The 21284-nt window shown below is 40.3% G+C and overlaps 1 protein-coding gene and 1 long non-coding RNA gene across 2 annotated transcripts; both read right to left on the reverse strand.

Annotated features, from left to right (window-relative positions):
- Positions 1-481: 481 nt before the first annotated feature.
- On the reverse strand, positions 482-2868 carry LOC146989090 (transmembrane protein 69-like). Its single transcript, XM_085775043.1, has 3 exons — positions 2731-2868; positions 2129-2173; positions 482-1999 (listed from the first exon to the last, which is right to left on the reverse strand). The coding sequence occupies exons 2-3, from the start codon at positions 2171-2173 to the stop codon at positions 1262-1264; spliced, it is 783 nt and encodes a 260-aa protein (XP_085631169.1). The 5' UTR covers positions 2731-2868; the 3' UTR covers positions 482-1261.
- Positions 2869-5644: 2776 nt separating this feature from the next.
- Positions 5645-7127, reverse strand: LOC146989091 (uncharacterized). The gene is made up of 3 exons (XR_015035775.1): positions 7096-7127; positions 6786-6928; positions 5645-5738 (listed from the first exon to the last, which is right to left on the reverse strand). It is a non-coding gene; the product is annotated as an uncharacterized LOC146989091 (long non-coding RNA).
- Positions 7128-21284: the final 14157 nt, after the last annotated feature.

The raw sequence follows: 21284 nt of genomic DNA on the forward strand, positions 1-21284 counted from the left end.
TGCATTTATTTTCATCTTAAAGTGTGTTTTAGTATGAGTTTTAACCTTAATCTATTCTGAAGTGAGCATGAGCCTTCACTGGAGCTGTGTGTGTGTGTGTGTGTGTGTGTGTTGTGCTGTTGGATGGTGTGCAGTCGCCCATGAGGCTTTAAGTACAGATTACTCCAGTTCAGATCTTATGTAACACCCTTTTCCCTTGTGATGTCAGTGCTCCTGACTTTAGCTGTCTGATCCTAAGCATGTAAAAGGACACAGTGAGAGAGTGGCTCTGCTAATTTGTAATACTACACTGACAAAGGGACTGAGAGAAAAGGACTGCTTTCCAGCTGGAAAAGATCCTGCTGTACAACTTAAAAATGATAAAACTCTCAAATTTCCAAATTATAATTGTTGAGTTAAACCATAAACTGTTTACTTGTTAAAAATTGTTTGTTTCTTTTTTATAGACAGTAGACCAGGGGTGTCAAACACATTTTATAGCACAATTTGATCTCAAGTGGGCCAGACCAGTGAAATAATAGTATAATAACCTATAAATAACAAGAACTCTAAATATTCCCTTTGATTTAGTGCAAATGAACCCTCCTTTTACAAAACATGTTATGAACAAACTGAAATTTCTTGAGAAAAATACTTGAAATTTGAACAATATTGTTGTTCTTCTGGCTTCTATGTAATTTTCACTCTTGGCAAATTCATCTTGCGGGCTGGATTGGACACTCTGGTGGGCCGGATGTTTGACATCCCTGCTGTAGACTGAACTCTTCTGGGTGTCCAAATTTAAAGCATCAATTTGTAACCAACTTGATAAACTCTGAAATAATTGGTTGAATGTAAAATGTCACTTAGTCAAAGAATAGAACATCTGCTAAGATATACAAGTGCTTTATTTGATATTCTTTAATGTGGACTTGTTTGTTTTTATTATTGAGATTCTTTGACTTTGGTGGCCCCTAGTGGCAGGATTCAAAATTACAGACAAGCACTTTCCCTCTGAATGGTGTGAAAGATCATACACTCATATTCACATGTATACTTCACATACAGACTTTACCATAATGTCTGGATGTGGCAGACGAGAAAAGAAGAAACATTATGTCACTGGATGTCATTTGTGAAGGCTTGACACATGAAATCATTTTTTCTGTGTTGTTTTTCTAGAGGTCGGTTTGTGGCATGATACTTTCAACCTGACAGGATTAAGACAGTTAATGTGGATTTCTTGCCCAGCTTTACAGTTTTTAAAAAATGTTTACAGTATTTAATCTGAAAGAAGCTTCTTCTCCGGGTAGAGTCCCTGCATCACCAGCGTCCCAACGAGAGAGAAAAACGCCACGGCGGTCAGGATGGAGCGCAGGGCTTTGAACCAGCTGGGGTAAGTGGGCAGCAGAGACAGATCATAATGCAGCGAGATTCCCAGACCCATGATAACCATGGTGCCTGCGGGAACGATGCTGTCGCTCATCACCATGGCAACCCAGGCCAACAGGGAAGGAACCACGCTGTTGGCCAAGTTTATCCAGTCCGGTTTGGCCGGGCTGCTGTCGGGAAGAGCGAACCCCCAGCGTGCTCCGCCCAGGAAGGACAGGATGGAGGCGCCGTAGGCCACCTGAGCAAAGGCCAGTTCTGGGAAGTAGACGTCGGACACGGCCATGAGCAGAGTCGGCGCCACGAAGGGGATCAAACCCGCAAAGCCCAGGTACAAGGCGGGTTTGGGACTCTTCCACAAGTCCCTCATGTCATAGCGCAGCAGGTCCAGCTCTCTGGGAGGAGGCTCAGGCTGCAGACGCTTCTTCAGCCGCACGGCAGAGGAGTGAAAATGTTGGTTCCTCACTAGAAATGGAGGTTGGACACAGGTTTGATTCCTCAGGAGCAGCTCAGTCCTCAGGAAACCAACGACTGAGGGAGGTTTTAAAAGCACAGTGTTCCTCTCTGTGGAGGAGGAAGCCCAGCAGGTCGATGTCCAGCATCTTTGTGGAGGACCTGCCCTGCGAATCACCTGAGAAAAAAAACAAAAACAAAAAAAACATTGATGTTAGAATATAAATTGTCTTTTATTTATGTTATATTTTTTGGAGATGTTACATGTAACATTGGTGCTTTGCAAGCTAGGATATTAGTCCTTTACCTTCTGAGCTGCTAAGGTGCTTCTTCTAAATATGACAGAGATCATCTGAAAAACAAAACAGAGGTCAGGTTGGGCAGGATAGATAAAGACTAATGTATTAAGTTAAAAAGAAAAAAAAGAACAAAAGACAAATAAAAAGCAGAAACTGATGGACTGGTGATTGTTTTAATTAATGACAAATCTCCACATTATTTTCTCAATCAATAATTTGCTTAAGAAATGGTTAGAAATGGTGAAAAGTCACCTGTTGATTGTTTTATTTGACCAACAGTTAAAAACCCAAACCTATCCAGTTAACTTTAAAGTTGGGATGTTCTGTAAAACGTAGCCTACAAAGAATTTGATGATTTGCAAAACAAAAAATGTAAATGCCACATTTTACTGAAAATAACACAAAAACAACACAAAGTACATAAAATGCAATATTTTTTGAAAATGATGGGTTCATGGTTCATACCAGGTTCATACTCTCTCTCTCACACACACACACACACACACACACGCACACATACGTTGCTAAATTAACGGATAACGTTAAACGTCGCACAACTTGAAACCTCGTGATATAAACCACATCACTATGAAATAACCTGTACAGTTACCTCTGTTTCAGGACGAGACTTTCATTCTCCAGTAAAGTGTTTATTTTATTTTCCTGCTCGGGGTCACTCAGACAGGAGCAGCAGACTTTCCGCTGGTGTCACTGTTTATTTCCTCCGTGTTCGTCTCGCTCCCTCACTTCAGTTCCGCCACAAGGCCAGTACCATGAGTACCAGTACCCGACAAACTGTGAACCGACTGGATCATCTAATGTCGATATAATATATAACATTTTCTACATTTTTCACCCGCTGACGGCACCATTTCCGCTTTTCAAAATAAGAGCCGTGGATGTCTAGCAGCCTCACAGTCTACAGTATGCTAGCACGTACGGTAAGTTACTCTTCTAATCACCTGTTTTCCCCATAGACTGTGTATAAAAGGGGTTTCCTTCTAAAATAATAAACAACAAGTAACGTAGGACTACAAGCGTAGGCTACTACTACAGTATCAAACATCGACATTGTTATTTCCCACTTGCCCACGACCCAGTTTTTTCCCCAAAAATCTTTATTGTAAAGTAAATTTACATACACTCTCAGTAGGAACACATTGCATTCTTTTTTTAAATATAGAAAATAAATGAAATAAAAGGTATAACACAAATTGAAGGCACTGTAACACGTTGGGACTACACTGCATTTCAGTTTCCACCATACCATTAATTGTATCATTTCCATCTGCCAGTAAACCTAAGGAACTAAAATATTTGTTAAGCTCTTTAAAAAAATAAAAAAACACACTATTGATGGGGATTTATTTTTCCATTTGCAGGAGTGTAGTATTAGGGCCAGCCAAAAAATCTGGTCAGTCCTCAGGAAACCAACGACAGAGGGAGGTTTTAAAAGCGCAGTGTTCCTCTCTGTGGAGGAGGAGGCCCAGCAGGTCGACGTCCAGCACCATTTATTCTGTGTATTACTCAGACCATTTTAGGTAACCTTGGTGAATATGAGCATGTTTCCTCTTAGACAGCCAATGTTACAGGGGAAACAAACTATTTCAGACTGTCTTTTCCAACTGCAGTGAAGTTAGTTTGAAGTTGGATATTTGACAGACATTCGCTCACTCACTCACTCACTCGCTTCAATACATTAAAAATCCATATAAAATATAAGATGTGTTCAAATGCAATAAAGACAGGTATGTCTCATAGAGGAAGCTTAGCTCTACCATCCTGTGTTGATTTTGAGTCAACAGGTCACATGACCTGAGAGTTATTGAGCTCTAATGCTCATATTTACAGTATAAAATAAATCAAAAATCCATATAAAATATTACATTTGTTTAAATGCAATAAAAACAGGTGTGTGTCATAGAGGAGGCTTAGCCCTACCATCCTGTGTTGATTTTGAGCCAACAGGTCACATGACCTGGGAGTTATTGAGCTATAATGCTCATATTTACAGTATAAAATACATTTAAAAAATCATATAAAATATTAAATGTGTTTAAATACAATAAAAACAGGTGTGTGTCATAGAGGAGGCTTAGCCCTACCATCCTGTGTTGATTTTGAGCCAACAGGCCACATGACCTGGGAGTTATTGAGCTATAATGCTCATATTTACAGTATAAAATACATTTAAAAAATCATATAAAATATTAAATGTGTTTAAATACAATAAAAACAGGTGTGTGTCATAGAGGAGGCTTAGCCCTACCATCCTGTGTTGATTTTGAGCCAACAGGTCACATGAACTTTTTTATATTTTATACAGTAAATATGGGCGTTTGAGCTCAATAACTCCCAGGTCATGTGACCTGTTGACTCAAAATCAACACAGGACAGAAGATCTAAGTCTCCTCTATGACACATACCTGTTTTAATAGCATTTAAACACAAATAATATTTTATATGAATTTGTATGTATGTATGTATTTTATACAGTAAATATGAGCATTATAGCTCAATAACTCCCAGGTCATGTGACCTGTTGACTCAAAATCAACACAGGATGGTAGAGCTAAGCCTCCTCTATGAGACACACCTGTTTTTATTGTATTTAAACACATTTAATATTTTATATGGATTTTTGATTTATTTTATACTGTAAATATGAGCATTAGAGCTCAATAACTCCCAGGTCATGTGACCTGTTGACTCAAAATCAACACAGGATGGTAGGGCTAAGCCTCCTCTATGACACACACCTGTTTTTATTGTATTTAAACACATTTAATATTTTCTATGAATTTTTAATGTATTGAGAAGGAGCGAATGTCTGTCAAATATCCAACTTAAACAGTTCTTTTCCACATGTCATGAAACATATCCCCCCCCCCCTGTGTTGGACTGGTGAAGTCTGACCACCAAGTCATTTATTTTGTGTAGCCTATTACTTAGACCATTTTAAGTAAATCTGTATGTGTTATTCAACACATTAGGCCCATTTACTACACTGAATTGAGGAAACTTGCTCATTAAAATGGTCTGAGTAATAGCCTACACAGAGTAAATGATTTGATAGTCAGAACCCTGTATCTTTGAATGGAAAAGAGGAAACAAATCCAATTGAGGCCAGCAAATAATTACAGCGATCTTGATTTTGAAAAGGGGAGTTTATTTTGTGCATAGCACATTATATGTCAAGTTATAGTAACACAAGTATGTGCTTGCCTCGATTTTTCAGTACGTTCTCAATTCAGTGTAGTGAATAGTGCGTTGAATAACACGTATCCTCAGATTAAATCATTTATTTTGATAGACGAGCCACTTTGCAAAACCTCGCTGATAAAACTAGAACACTAAAAACGATGAATCAAACAACTCTAATGTACATAGTTTCCTTTTATTTAGATGAAATCAAGCACATCTATCATAGTTACAGTTCCACCTTCGCTGGGTGCACGCGTGCTCCCGCGACCATGGGGAACACTTCCTATCGGGGATAACCACCTTGGCATGACACAGGTACGTGGTATTCTCGCCAACAACCGAAACGACCAGAACATCCAATAGAGAGGAGTGTTGACACCAGGAAGAACGTCAGTTGTAAGGTAACTGATGAACCTACAGGGACAGTTGCAGCCAGGAAAGAGGGAAGACATCACCAAAAAATGTGAATATGCAGTTTTCAGAGTGAGTACGAAGTCCTAAAAACGCTAAATACAGGTGCATCTGAATAAATTAGAATATCATGGAAAAGTTCATATCAGTAATTCAATTCAAAAAGTGAAACTAATACATTATATAGATCCATTACACATGGAATGAAACATTTCATGTTTGTATTTATTTAATTTTCATTTAAAGCAGAAGTAAGTGATATATTTGTGTTAATATAAGTCTTAAATAGTTATATCTTCCGACAGCAATCACTTACATAGAGTGTTTGGTCTGAAACACGGGTCTGTCAGTCCCTCTGCTCTGCTCTGAGCCGAGGAGAAAACATTTATCGTATCCTACAGTTTTTATCCAATGAGGAGAGAGAACGGCATGCAGGGCTGTGTGTGCAGCCAAGGGACGCGGTGAATGTGGCGACGTAGGGACGAGGACTGTTATGGTGCGTTCAAGGAAACTCGTAACTCGTGTTTTTCCGACCTGTGAAGTCGTACCAGTTCGATCTGGTACGAGTTCACGGGTCGGAAGTTACGAGTGGCCGTTATAGTGACTTTCACAGGTAAAACAGGTCGGAAAAACACGAGTGGGTTGCCTGGAACGCTACAAAGACGTAAGTTGTGACTTGAAGCTGTAATTTACGGTTTCAAAAGCCTGCCTGGAACGCAGCATTAGCCAAAACGACCGGATCGCTTACTTCTGCTTTAATGAAGACCTAAAATTCAGTATCTCAAAAAATTTAAATATTACAAAAGACGAATTTAAAAAAGCATTTTTAACATGGAAATGCAGCCTTCTGAAAAGTATGTCCATATGCACTCAACACTTGGTTAAGGCTGTCTGACTAGAACTACTGGAAATTTAACCTTTCCATGATATTCTAATTTATTCAGATGCACCTGTATAGTGAAATAGTAGACGGCAAAGTTAATAAATAAATATATGAGAAATAGATACAATGCACTGCTGTTGTATGGACAACAACAGTGTGGTACTGACTCTCCACAGTATATCACGACGTCCATCAAGTTCCAGTCGTTGCTGCTGAAACTGTTGGGGCCGGAGAGTCCCAGGGCCAGCAGCTTGATGGTCATCTCCAGCAGGAAGAAGGCCAAACTGATCCGGCTCAATTGCTGCATAATCTGGAAACAAAAATATAAAATCATGACGTGCTTTTTAATGGCAAAATGCAACAATACAGATGGAGACTTTGACAGACTCACATCAGGTGTCTGGCGAACAGGCACTGGTGTAAACTGTGTTGAATGGTGTTTAAGTGTTGTTCCAACAATTAATGCAAGTTTTTGACCTGTAAGTGGGCGGGCATGTGCAGATGTGGTGGATACATGTACATCAGCACAGCATGGAGCACAATGACCAGCACCGACGAGCTCCTCAGCCACGTGGATTAAGAAGAGGTTAAGGTCAAAGGTCACATATTAATTCGATCATATGGTTTATGAGGAGATGGAGCAATAATCAATAGCATAATAACAATCGTCATCTGTATAACACACATTATATTCTCTACATGTGAGAGCATGTCTAGAATGACAACAGATAAACACTGAACCTTGAATTAGACAAGTGTAAGGATATGGGCCACACGTCAGTCTTAGGCACAACTTCCGGGGTTCTGTGGTCTGTTTAAGACCCCAGACCACCGGGACCACGTCCGGGTAGAGCAGCTGCTCTCCCTTCTGCTCTTTCCCCTCCTGACTCTGTTCTTTGCACTTAGTCATGATCTGGAGGGAGGACAAGAAGAGGGCAGACAGTTGGTGGATCACCATTGTCACTGGGATGTTGCTGTCTCTAAATTATAAATTATGAAAAATATCTTTAATTGCATTTAATAAGTAGTAGCCTACTGTTAAATTCTTATCCCTGGACTTTTTTTAACATAATAGTAACAGACAGTTTTTTGTTTATAAATGTGTTACAAGGAGCTGTGCCCCTCCGAATTGCCGGTTGGAGGGATTTCCGCATCAGTCATTCTCATTTGCATAAAATGCCGCTCTGGTCTATGCCGGGCTAGTCTCATAACAAAAAGAAATTCTGCAGACACTCTGTTGGCTATATTTTGTATAGATAGTTATGGCTCCCCTCGACCTATATTGCATATTTCAGTTTTTTTGCTATTTTGCTATTACTGCTGTATTTGCGATAATGCTCCTTTAACTGAACATCATGGTACATTTCTCAGTTTCACCTGGATAATTGAAAAACATGAGAAAAGGAGGGCCACTCACCAGAACAGCTGTCAAAGTTGTCAAAATGTTGATTTTTAAATTTTAAATAGTTTTTGTGTCATCATCACACTTTGGAACACTGTACAAATTAATAAAATTCATATTACTGTTGCCAAGGTAACAACTAATGAGGATGATACCTTTGTTTGACCCTCTGACCTTTTTATGCAACACCATCTTTGGGCCAAACTTTCTAATAATCAAATTAATTGATCTGCAAAACCAATTAGGTTTCCTGCAGCCTCAGCTCTACTTTTTTTTTTTTTTGCAAATCAATAAGCAAACATTAGCATGCTATCATTATTTTAATGTGTTTTCATGCTGTTGAATTGATTATTGTAGATAGATATTTGTTTATTATTATTATTACATGATCATGATATACACATTATTACCCATGAATGTTGATTTTTATTTTCATTAAATTTTTTTGTATGTGAAAGCCAAAGTTATTGGCATGGCTTTTAATGTGAGAGTGGGAAAACATCATTGGTAACCTTGGTAATAGCACAAGATCTTAATCATCAGAGGAATCTTGCTTTGTTGCCCTGAAAAGTGATGCCCATCTTCAAAATGTCCATCTTTTTTTTTTTTCATTTTTCATTTTTTCAAGTGCTTTCAGGAAAGTTACAGAAAAATCAGCAGGAGGACCTTGAGATAAGATCATTTTTATCTCTTTCATCAATCTGTAGACCCAAACACAAGGACATTAAAGATACATGTTTTTATCTGAATGGTAAAACATCAGTGGAGTTTAGGTCCCGGATGTGCAGAGAAACATTGCCCCTCATCCTTCAACTTATAGCAAATTAAAACCAACACGGCCTTGTAGCTTGTTGGTGCTTTAAGCTACTTGGTGTCACATGTTTGATTTAATAACTGGACACACACACACACACACACACTCCAGTGGACGTGCGACCATCCGTGTGCCAAAGTAGATTACTTTGGGCTTAGCTGACTACCTCTCGCTTTCCTCCTCAATCATTACTGGTCCCATCATCAGTGATGCAGCAGAGAGGCTTCACGTCGCACTCTATCTTGTTAGGGCAGATGAGCCACTAATATAGAGGCAGCAGAGACGCCTCTTCATCTAATACTGTACACACACACACACACACACACTCCTGATCCTGTCCTTCCTTCCTTCCTGTCTCAGGCGCCTGATGTCTTAATCTGTATGAATTCTGGCTCCGGGAGATGCTGCGGTCTCTGCGGGTCGTCATCATTAGACCTGTTAAGAAGCACTGGAGGACTTTTCGGTCGCACCCCTGAGCACATGGATTATTCTGGCGCCATTGTGCATCCTACAAAGTCCTGGTGTAAGTATTGCAGTCTGATTTCACGCCACACTTTCAATAATTCAGGTTGTTAGATTTTCTTCAGTCGAAGAAAAGCAAATCTTGAACCCATGAACAAGTGTCTAGTACAGTAGATATACTATATACTGCATATATATAAAAGAAAAACAGGGACTTTGTAATTGATCCTGCATCAAATTAATATTTAACTCTGGTTTTAATTATTTATGCTGCACATTCGCTTAAGTGAAGCTGGTGATCTTGACATTTACTCTGGAACAAGTGCAACTGTTGAGTAGGACACTTCACCCATGGGTCTATGAATCTCTCCATATTGAGCATATTGATTCCTCATTTCTCAGACTGACAGATACATCGGCGGCCTGTTCGGACTTGTTTTAAGTTGTATTTACAATACGAACTGTGTAAGATTTCTACAAACTATAAGTAAAGTTAGGACTATTATCTAATAATAATCTTTGTTTTCCAGTTGATCTCATTAAAGCCAGTATAACCAACCCACACACTGATACAATTCTTCTGAGCATTTAGTTTCAGTGTCTCATGAAGACTCTGGCTGTGTGTTTGAGGTTGTTGTCATGATGTGGAATTAATGGTTAGACGCTTTATTGACAGTAAGAAAGGCAGATTTATTTGTGTAGGACATCATGCAACTGAACATACACTGTTCAACATGCTCAACTACTTGACTATCACTCAAAGTCCTCTGTGCAAATACTTATTTTGGAAAAACAGTTTTTTGCTTTTGTGCTGCACACACGTGGAAATCTTTACAACAATGCACCTATTGCTCATTTTTTAAAACCATGCATGCTTGGAGACAAACGAATCCATGACACAACCTCAGTTACAGAAATGTGGCATTCATCCATTGTGTGTCTGACTTCTTGCTGTTTTTTATTAACATTGCTCTCTCTGTACGACTTTTTAAATAGTCACTTTTAAAACTGCCTCCTGTTGCCACTCCTCAGTTCACAAACATTCAGATCTCCTCTCCCTCTTCCCCGTTAGTTTCCACTGGTCCAAAGCCACATGACCACATTGTCAAACCCATCTTCACAGGTAATTGATGCATTTACTGAGAATGCATGTGATTGGCCATGCTTGTGTTTTATCTACTTATATACTGGAAGTGTTTTATTTGTTTTTTACATTTGATTTTTCTTAGATGCAAGTAATGCTGAAGCTTTTTGGGTTGTTTTTTTTTCAGTTGTGAGTGCTGCCAGATTCAGATTCAGATTCAGATTCAGATTCAGAGTCAGACAACTTTATTTATCCCCGAGGGGCAATTCGGTTCAGCAGACTCAGTTTCATTAAAAGACAGATAAAAGGAAGAAGAGGGAGACAAACAAATCCATGTCGGGTAATCAGTGTGTGGCACAGACTCTCACAGCTCATCAGTAAATAAATAAATAATAACACAGTCATACATGGCACCATAGATAAATAGCAACAGTAAATACCATAAAGTGCTTCTTCATTTCACATACCATCCAGGTTTAACAACCTGATGGCAGAAGGAATAAAGGATTTTGCCCGACGATTGGTCCTAACAAGTGGTGCGACAAGGCGACGGCCTGATGGCATTAAAACAAAGTCAAAAGGCAGGATGTGTGGTCAGGTTGGGAAACTATTCCCTGTGCTCTTTTGATCACCTGTCTCTCCCACTGAGAACTCAGCAGGTCTCTCTGGCGGATGCCCATCTTCACGATATTATAGAAGCAGTTCTTGTCCTTGATAGAAAGACCACCAAACCAACAAATAAAAGAAAACGTTTAAAGCAGAAGTAAGCGATCCGGTCGTTTTGGCTAACTTCTTGTCAGCCGATGGAGTTAGCAGCCCCCGCCCTCGTCATGGATCTATTGGTCCTCGTCCCTACGTCACCACATTCACGCGCATCCCTTGGCTGCACACACAGAGAGGACCGCTCCTTTATGCCGTTCTCTCTCCTCATTGGATAAAGGTTGTAGGATACAAGGAAAGTTTTCTCCTCGGCTTACAGCAGAGCAGAGTGACTGACAGACCCGTGTTTCAGACCAAACACTCTATGTAAGTGATTGCCGTCGGAAGATATAACTATTTAAGACTTATATTAACACAAACATTCCACTTACTTCTGCTTTAACAAGTAGATCCTCTGTCGGCCCTTCTTCATGATATTCTCAGTGTTTACATCGAACTTCAGTTTAGAGTCAAACACCGTTCCTAAATACTTATAGGTGTCAACAATGTTAACCTCGTCGCCCTGGAGGATAATACTTGGTTTTGGTTTCTCACAAGATGTTCTTCCAAGTCCAGGTGGAGCTACAGAAGAAATGAAAAACTCCTCACCGCTGTGTGCAGGTGCATCAGAGCTGCAGTTGTGCAGAGCTCCACTGGAGGGCAGTGGGACACTGTGTGTATGGACGCCAGCAGCAGCAGGTTTCAGGACAGAGAACATGGTAGTAGGCGACTGCTGCAGCTGTCTGTCTTTGTCTGAACCAGGGATAGTATTTTATTTAGGATTTATATATTGAGATTTATCTGTGAATGAGCCTGAAACAGACGGATGCATTTTTATAAACATCATCGTTTTAAATGTTGTGATAAACATCTGTGGTCTCTCTCAACAGCAGAGACGCCGCTAGAAGATCTGTGTCCCTGAGACTTCACTTCACTCGGGACCCTGGATCAGTAACAGCTGTCGTACACACCGAGGTGGGAGTTCATCAGCTGCACTGAGTCAATATGATGTCTATGAATAACACCCGGATTTATTTAAACACACAAACTCATGAGGTTTGTTTTAGAAAGTTGTGGATGCAACAAAATGGAAAAATGATTTAGATCTTATTGTGAAAAACAAACAGACAAAAGAAGAAATATGTTCCATTACTAAATCCTGTAAAGAAGCGAAAAAAAAGAAAAGAAAAGAAAATCCATTTAATTAGTCATTTATTTAGTTTTTTTTATAAACCAGGATAAAATATGAAATGAAAAATATGTACAAAAACAACATGTTGAGGAACATTAGGTACGAACATAATGATAGGCAAAGAAAAAGGAAATCCTGCAACTAATAATTATCTTCTTGATTAGTGAATTAATCGTATTGTCAGTAAAATGTCAAAGTATTGTGGAAAAATGGACGTCACACTTTCTCAGAGCCAAAGGTGACATTTTCAGCTCCTTTGTCCAAACAACACAAAGTTAACTATCGCGTAAGATTTGTTATATTTGCTTTAATGATGGCTTGGCAGAACATTTTAATGAAATAAACCAGTTATAGCTCCATAAAGCATCTTGTATATGAATTTAACAGTGAGTAAATCAGTGTAAATTCAATTTATCCACATTTTAGATGTGAGTAAATGACAAATGTGTAAATTATGAAGCGCAGGAAAGCAAAATAACACTTTTCCCAAAAAGAGACTTAACCATATTTAGTTTTTGTTGCTGCTTTTTGCTTCCTGGAGGAATCGGCCACAGTCATCTCACTGTTTACCACACCTCCATCGTGCATTCACAAACTCGCAACACGAGCGCGATATTCGTGTGTCGGTGCTGGAGCCGCGGAGACACCACCTCATCACAGTCCTTTTCTGCAGACCTGAAGGACTTTATTTCTCAGGGACCTGAAGTCCTGACCCTGCACTGTTGCAATAAGCTGAGAGTGAAAAAGTGGCAGAGAAAGAAAAGAAAGACGGACAGAAGGAGGGTGAGAGGTGTGACTGCTGGAGGGAAAAGAATAAGAAGACCTTTAGTCCTTGAAGGTGTGTGGGTCTCTGCGCCGGTTCGGGGGGTCAGCGGCAGCAGCTGTCCTGCTTGACCGACTCTGATGAAGCTGCAGATTCTCGCCTTCATGAATCATCCCACTCCATTTTCCTCCTCCTCCTCCTCCTCCTCTGCTCCCACCTGGACTCCTTTTCACAAAGAGAGGGGATTCCTCCTCTTAGGCCTCTTTCTTCAGCACTGAGGCAATCAGACTGTTGAACACGCAGAGGGAGATGAGACATTTTAAATTAGTGTTAGGAGAGGGGGAGAGAGAGAGAAGGGGGAAAATGACATTTTTCATTTTCTACAATAAAAGGTACTACATTGAATTCTCGGAGCATGACAATACGGAGGAGTAAGTAATGGAATAGGAGCAGACGTGGTGTCTGTGTGTTAGTGGATAATGAGGAATTTAAAGATGTACGGTCCTCTGCTGCCATTCAATCAGACCCTCACTCCGTCGCTGTCACTGGCCCTCGTCTCGGCGCTGTCACAATACTCCACAGAGACTCAAACTTCCTGAAATTATTTCTGTAGTCATCCAGAACTGGTCCCCGGCAGCAGCAGCAGCAGCAGCGGCTAATCCAGCACACAGCTAGGTAGCTATCTTACAGCGGTGTTGTTGTGACTTTAACCGCGGGGCTGGATCACTAACCAGGCAGAGTGAGCCTCCAGCCTCCAACCATCAAGGCCACGCTTTTATTACATGGGTTTAGACTGAAAGGCACTTCAGCTATCAAGACCCATCAAAACAGACGCAGTGGAGAATGAGAACGAGGTATCTTGGCCAATAACAAGGAAAAGTGAAGTGAATTGGAGCTGGATTGTGATTTTATTCATTTCATGTATTCACACTAAACAGCCAAGATACCAACTGCACAGATGTTAGCTTCCATCTATAGCAATAGTACTATGTGGTACTATTTGTTTCAGTACTTGAGTGCATGCTTACAGAATCAATTTAAGAAACAAAAGAGCCAATCAGAAAAGAGAAAGCTCTGAGACTCTCCTCTGATTGGCTGACTGTTTTTGTTTGCGTGATTGAATAAAACTGAGCAGATTTCAGGTGAAACACTAGAGAAACTAAATCCTGCAGAGGGGTCCAGGCGGTGGTGGGCGGGGCTTTGGGTGAGTGCTTTCCTGTGACATCACAATGTTACAGGAAGTTGTGACGGCTGGTTTTGGTAACACTTTATAATAAGTACACACTATTAAGCATTAGTTAAGCATTCATAAATACTGAATTCTTCATTCATAATACACAAATACTCATTAGTATGTAGTGTATAAATGCATTTAGTGGTTATCAATGATGAGTACAACATTTTTAACTGTGTTTATAAACTCATACTAATGACTATTCATGTGTTATAAATGATGAATTCAGTATTTAATGCTTAACTAATGTGTTACCCTGGTTTTTAAACTCTCAGTTTCTGAATACAGGCTGCCACTACACATGGACATCTAGCTTTATACTGTATGGAGCTTTAATACAAACATCTACCTTTATACTGTATGAAGCTTTAATACAAACATCTACCTTTATACTGTATGGAGCTTTAATACAAACATCTACCTTTATACTGTATACTGGGACTTTTAAAGTCTGGCAATATAGAAATCAAACATTTTTGACATAAATTAGGACATGAAAAACCAACATAGCTCTGCAGTTTACAGTCAAGGCGTGATGTCTACTCTTGTTTCTCTCCTTTATTTCCCCTTCCCACCACCCTCTCTCTCATTTTCTCTCCCATCTTTGTATGTTCATGAGATTGTGTAATTTATTTCTTCTTTTAGTGACGACGTGCACATCAGGGTCATTTTTCAAAATTTCGAGTGAGAGCACCTCCACGTCCATAGAGAGGACAATGTCCCAAACCCCTTTAGTGTCATTAGAACAGATGCTTTTCCTCAGTGAATCTGTATTAATTCCCACCGTCTTTTATGCGGTGAATCCATTAGAGCTGCACCTAACAATTATTTTCATTATCCATCAATGTGTCACTTATTTTCCAGTTAATTGTTGCTTTGTTGGTTCAGTAATAATGAAACATGGTGATCATAGTTTCCACGAATCCAGATGTGATGTGTTCACAGTATTTTTTTCACTTTTTTTTCTCACTTTTTTGTTTAAAAATGTACTCAATATTAATTTATTATCAAAATTACTTTTTATTTTAATCAACTACTGAATTAATTGCCTTAAAGTTACAGTTCTGACATCACTAGTCTACACAATATTTTGCATACGTCACTCATGTTGAAACTACATAGTGTAAGACATCAAATGAAGTGTGTCAACACATTAGTACGTCTTCAAGGTTTTTGTTCAGCTTTCACGTGCAGTAGTAGTAATAATAATAATGATAATAATAATAATAATAATACCCGTAGTATTTGTAAACCAGAGCATATCATTTAGAAACATAATGTGGTGACATCATCACAAAGCGCCATAGCAATTTTAGCCTCAGAGAACCTGTCAGGCTCACGAGAGCCCCCGTTTCCACAGGACAGAAATATTCTTTACTGTTACAACTATAAACACTGTTTTGACATAATTGCTGCTCTGAGAGAACGTGAAGTGGAGAGCGAACCTCATTTATTAAGAGTCTTAACATCCCCCGGGGGCCTTTTTTTTTTTCCCCCTTCCCAGCGAGCAGTCATTAGAAAGCACACACACAGCGGGGGAGCCCCAAGACAAAATGCAAACAAGTCTGCACATCATTGTTCCGTGTGTCCTCTGAGTTATTCCTCACAGCCTAATGGCATAATGTTTGGTGTAATTCTATTCATTTCACGAGGGGGCATTTGGTGTTCACCACTACCGCTCACTCTGAATGCACTGTACTGACGTTTCTTTCTTCTTTCTTCCTCTTTTTTTTAAAAATCTAAAATCCCTAAAGCTTAAAACATTGATTTTGCCATATGGTTTTGACGGCCTTATTATCAGCGTGTGACCCTGTCTTCTGTCTTTCCCCAGCAGCTAGGCAGCTTTTAATTTCACACAATGTCAGGACGCCACCTTTGAGTGTTCAATTCACTTCTAATTTGGATTTTTTTTTTCCACTAATGAGTTCTAGTTTGCGATGTTGTAACCCTTTTTTTTCCCCTGCTACTCTCATTATTGAGTTCAGGTTTGGAGAGAGGCAGGCAGGCAGCACCACATCAGAACATCCTTCAGCTTGTGTGGATGAAAAGGATGAATGTCCTGGAAGTGTTCATGGCCGAAGTGAGAGAGACGAGAGGGATCTGTTGATTTGCTAATGGAGCAGAGGTACAGGCAGCACACACACAGTCCTGTCTGCAAAAACACTCACTTGCTCTGACCTTTTCTCTTTCTTATACCAGGCCTGTGTTCTCCAGTTTTTCTTTTTCTTCTTCTTTTCCCCTCCATGCATATTTAAATATTCTAGTCACCACTTATGACTGATACTTTCCAAGCCTTCAGCATTCAATTGTTACATCCTCAGCGACTCTGAAGATGCAGGGACAAGCACATTGTACACCCGAAGGAAATTTCCCTCCAACAACAAAATTACGCTTGGATACAAAACAAGCGTGCACACCCAAAGTGTACAAACTGGAACACACACACACATGGACACGTGCATGTTAGCGCATACACCACGCACACACACACACACACATTGATGTTCTCACAAAGCTTGCAAATTCCATTACAGTGTAAAACTCCCACCAAAAAAAAAGGATTTGGATTAATTTAGTAAACACAGGGTCAGAGCTGCCACAGGAGCTGCGAGGAGGTGGTGTGAGGTGTGTGTGCACACACAAGCGCCTGTCCGGTGTGTGTTTGCATACGTGCACACATGCATGTATGTGTGTGTGTGTGAGGAGGAAATGCTGACTGTGTGAAGCAGAGTCCTGGCAGCAGCAGCAGCAGCAAGAGTCTAAACCCAGCCACTCTCTCCAGAGATAGCACTTCTTTCTCATTTGCTCTGGCCCTATTTTAATAATAGCTGTGCATAAGTAATTTCTAAAAGGCCAGGCAGGCACATGGGCGAGGGTGTCGGAGGAGGAGGAGCGGGGAGGTGGGGGGAAATTAAACTCATTTTATCTGTGAGCAGGTGGATTCCTATTTATCATTAACATGCATAGAATTTGCACAATGTTATTTCTTGCTGCTGCTACTGATGGAACGTCATCCAAATAATGTCGGAGGAGGGTCTGCCTTTTTTTTTTTTTTGCTTGTGCTAGAGTGAAATTCATAGATAAAAGTACTAGGGGTTTTTTTTTCTTGCAATTTTCTGCAAACGGAAACTAATTCTGGGAAGCTTCTTATTACAGTGCAGGCTCATTTGGTTTGCATTAAAAGGGGGGACAGGAGCGACATTAGGATTTCTGCCAGATTTCCAGGAGATGCTCCAACATTCGCTCTTATATCATTAGTAACGCCCCCCCCCCTGCCCCCCCACCCCCTCCTTCTTCTACTTACAGAAGCCCTTTTCCTCTTTTAACTGGCATTAAACAATCTCTACTCATTATTGGCCCAATAATAAAACTGGAATATATTTGACTTCCTGATTTAGATCCTATCAAAATATTGGAATGTAAATGTGTAATTCTGAACGTTATGATATGGAGGTTAATAATTGCTTGATATTCTCGGTGTTATTTTCGCATTATTTAACAGCAGGCAGGATTATTTGTCTTTTTTTCTTCTTCTTCTTCTTCTTTAAATTAGGATTGTGATTTTTAATTTGTTTTGGATTATTAATCTTTTATGGTCAGCATTTTTCCAGACCTGTGTCTTCAGCGTAGTTGAACAGTTTCTGTCCATTTGTAAAATAAATATACATTACTCTTGTCTTATATATTCATAATAGCTCTTGTTATTGATTATTTTCTGATCTTTTGATTAATGAATTCTTTGATGTAAGAGAAGCAGGAAAAACATCACAGGTGAATGAGAGAACCAAAACACACTCAGTTTTAAATGATTTAAAACTAAGAAAAGCAGCAGATTTTTAAATTTTAGCTGAAATTTTGATATTTTCTCGCTGAGAAAATGACTTAAATCAGTCAGTCGGATTAACCGATGAATATCTGCACATGTTTGTCATCTATTTTAGTCTTTATTATATAATAATGTGTATGTTTTTAAACCCACGGGGTCAAGATTATCATCACTCACGTGTATAATAAAAAAAAAAAAACAGACAAACAGGATATTGAGCTCAAGGATCAAGTGAGACACACTTTTATATCCTTACACTCGTCACCTCCATATCCACATCCATGTTGTTGTCATGTAGTGGAACAACATCACACACTTTGCAGAATGTGTGTGTGTGCTGGGGGGGTGGAGGGGGGGATCATGGGAGATATGTCTGCAGGCGGGATTATACTCGCTGTGACCAGTCATTCACACCAGTGTTTATGGCGATGAGGAGCAAGATGATGATGTGTGTCTCTGTCTCCTTTTCTCTCCCCTGACAAATAACAGCATGGCAGCTCATGGCAGCTCCACAGCTCCTGACAGGCAGCCAAGCAGCCAAGCAGGCAGGCAGTCAGCCATTGTTTTGTAATGTGTTTCACTCTGCCAGCGCTGATCCTTGCTAAGGTACTTACCACGCCATTGTTGTCTAAGTATGCTATTTTCTGGCTGGGCACCTCCACTATAGAATAGGCTGCTTTTTCCCCCCTTTCTTTTTTTTTCTTTTTTTTTTTTTTTTCAAAAAAGAGGTTTGTTACAGTCACCGTCATGCTAATCCCGGTGTGTGATATGTATATGTGTCAACACAGAGAAAGAGAGAGAGAGGCAGAGAGAGAGTGAGAGAGAGGGGAGTCTTAACCCAACAGAGAAATGGTGTGAATGGCACCGAGGCAGATAGACAGACAAGTCCCATTCACTCCTCGCTGTCCTCCATGACACCAAATTACTGTTTATCAAAAATAAGACGAGCGGCATAATAAGGATACTTTAGGAGTGCGTATCCTCTAATGCGTCTCCAGTGAGTTGGAGAAGCCGCTTGGTGTGTTTCCACAGAAACATTCAGCAGTCAGATTAACAGAGAGCAGGTCAGAGGACGACGACGCTGAGCCGCCGCCGCCGCCGCCGCTGTTGTGATTGATTTTTCATTTATTTACAGGTGACAAAACAAAAACATCATGAGGTAAAGTGAGACTCTTTGCGATGAAAAGTCAGAGGGATGTTTCAGATAAGTGCCACAGTTTGATTCTGAACCAAAGCAGCCAGTTAGCGTAGCTTAGCACAAACACTGGAAACAGATGGAAACTGCTAGCCTGGCTCCCTCACAGTCCATCTTCTTCATGTCTTTACGTAGTAAATCGATTCCTGACTAGTCAGCCCAGGGCTGTCGTTTAGCTCAGTTGGTGCCCCATAAAAGAGGCTGTAGTCCTTGCTGCAGCGGCCTCAGTTCGATTCCACCAGCGGCCCCTTGCTGCATGACATTCCCACTCTCTCTGTCTCCCCATTTCCTGTCTCTCTACAGCTGTTGTATCAATTAAAGGCCTAAAAGTCCCCAAAAATACTTGAAAAAAAAGTCAACCTGTCCCTTTAAACATCACAAACGAATCCGACTGATCAGCCGTCACAAACTCGTGCTGTGCAGCCGAGCGTCATCCAAACTGAGCAGAAGTTTTTTTCTAAACTCCTGAGGAGATCCCAGACTTTCAAAAAATCATTGAGCATGATCGATTGGATTTGGGGAAAATCTACAGTACACTAGAAACTGACGCACTAAAACATCTAGAAGTTTTTTATAGAGGTGGAACAAACCAACACAGATTATACATGATGTTTTTTTTATTCCCTGTAACCTTAAAGCTGCTTAAGAGGGAACAGACTTAATGTTGAGGAACTAACCACAAAACAACAAAGAGAAACTTTTTTGTTTCCGGTTCAACTTTACAAACAGTGACACCATTGTCCTGTTTGTGCAGCTTCTTTACAAACATCTGCATGTTTGTCTTTATTTTCTTCAGCAGCTGGCCTATGGTGTGTGGCACGGCCAAAAGAAGGAAGATTCATTTATTGTAAATAATATGAACGGTTGTAAATCGGAGCTCACCACCAGGTGTGATGATGTAAAACTCAGAGACAATAACATGGACCTGTCCTCAGTAGCCTATTTGGTGCAAGCACTTTCCGCACGATCTCAGGCTTTAATTAATCATCGCTCCGAGACCTTTTATTTCTCCGTTTTCTGGTTAAGTGTGCATATTTCACTCGGTGGAACGGGAAAATCTGTGGGAGCATTAATAAGCCTAATATAGAAACATATTTGAACCCTGGTCCTCCACTAAGTAGATTATAAACATTTATTATAGCATGTTATCATAATATCCTGCACAGCATATTGCAAAAAAAAAAAAACTTCTGTGGGCCAGTTTTTTCTCTCTCCCGGTGCAGAGGAAGATCATAGTTAATTCAGCAGCGTTATGGTAATGTAGAGGTCCCTATCGGTCCCGGCATCACACATACTAACAAGCTTAGGATAAGCCCGGGCTGGAATGGTATGAGGTTTGAATTTCTGGAACCAACGCGGTCTCTGCAGCCAAATCTCACTTCAGCAGAAACCAGTGGGGTGATTCCTCTGCTTAAAAAATTAGTGCTAGTGCATATATATTTTTTTGCAAGGAAAGGAGGTTTGGTACCTTGTGAGGAGAAAAAAAATGCACTGTATGTAAGAAAAAAAATATTTTAAGGATGGCAAAAATCGTCTTGAGAGGGGCTAATCAGCTGGCAACTCTGAAAAGCCTGTAATGTGCATTAAGAGATTTATACACAGCGCAGAGGTAAAGCCTCGCAACATTGTTGACTCATTTAAAGATGCCAACATCTCAACTTTGTGCACTGTTAACAAATGCACACATGTTAAGTTGGTGTACTCTGCACTTCTCCTGTCTCCCTAAATCGCAGTGTATCTGCCATAAGCATGTTATGCCCCAGGGCTCATCAGTACCATGTGATCCCAGGCAGTGCTGCCACTGTGAGACAACATGCTAAATCCTGTTTGTGAGACTTGGCTGCTCTCAGCTCTTAGACTAATCTAACCACCCTCAACCTCCGAGCACCGGAGAGCAGAGCAGAGGAAAGGAGAGGAGAGGAGCGTCTGTCGATCGGAGAGGAGGAGGAGGAAGGAAGGAGCCGGGATGTTGATCCGTTCAGATTTTTAACCATC

This window comes from Trachurus japonicus, chromosome 4, assembly GCF_045865225.1.
Source record: "Trachurus japonicus isolate A0001 chromosome 4, Traja_1.0".
In the NCBI taxonomy this organism is placed as follows: Eukaryota; Metazoa; Chordata; class Actinopteri; order Carangiformes; family Carangidae; genus Trachurus; species Trachurus japonicus.

What these genes read in the sequence shown, in the direction of transcription:
- LOC146989090 (XM_085775043.1), bottom strand. Translation starts at nt 2,173, where the DNA reads ATGATCTCTGTCATATTTAGAAGAAGCACCTTAGCAGCTCAGAAG. An exon ending in GCACCTTAGCAGCTCAGAAG is followed by an intron (nt 2,000 to 2,128) that starts GTAAAGGACTAA and finishes TTTTTTTCTCAG; the next exon opens with GTGATTCGCAGGGCAGGTCC.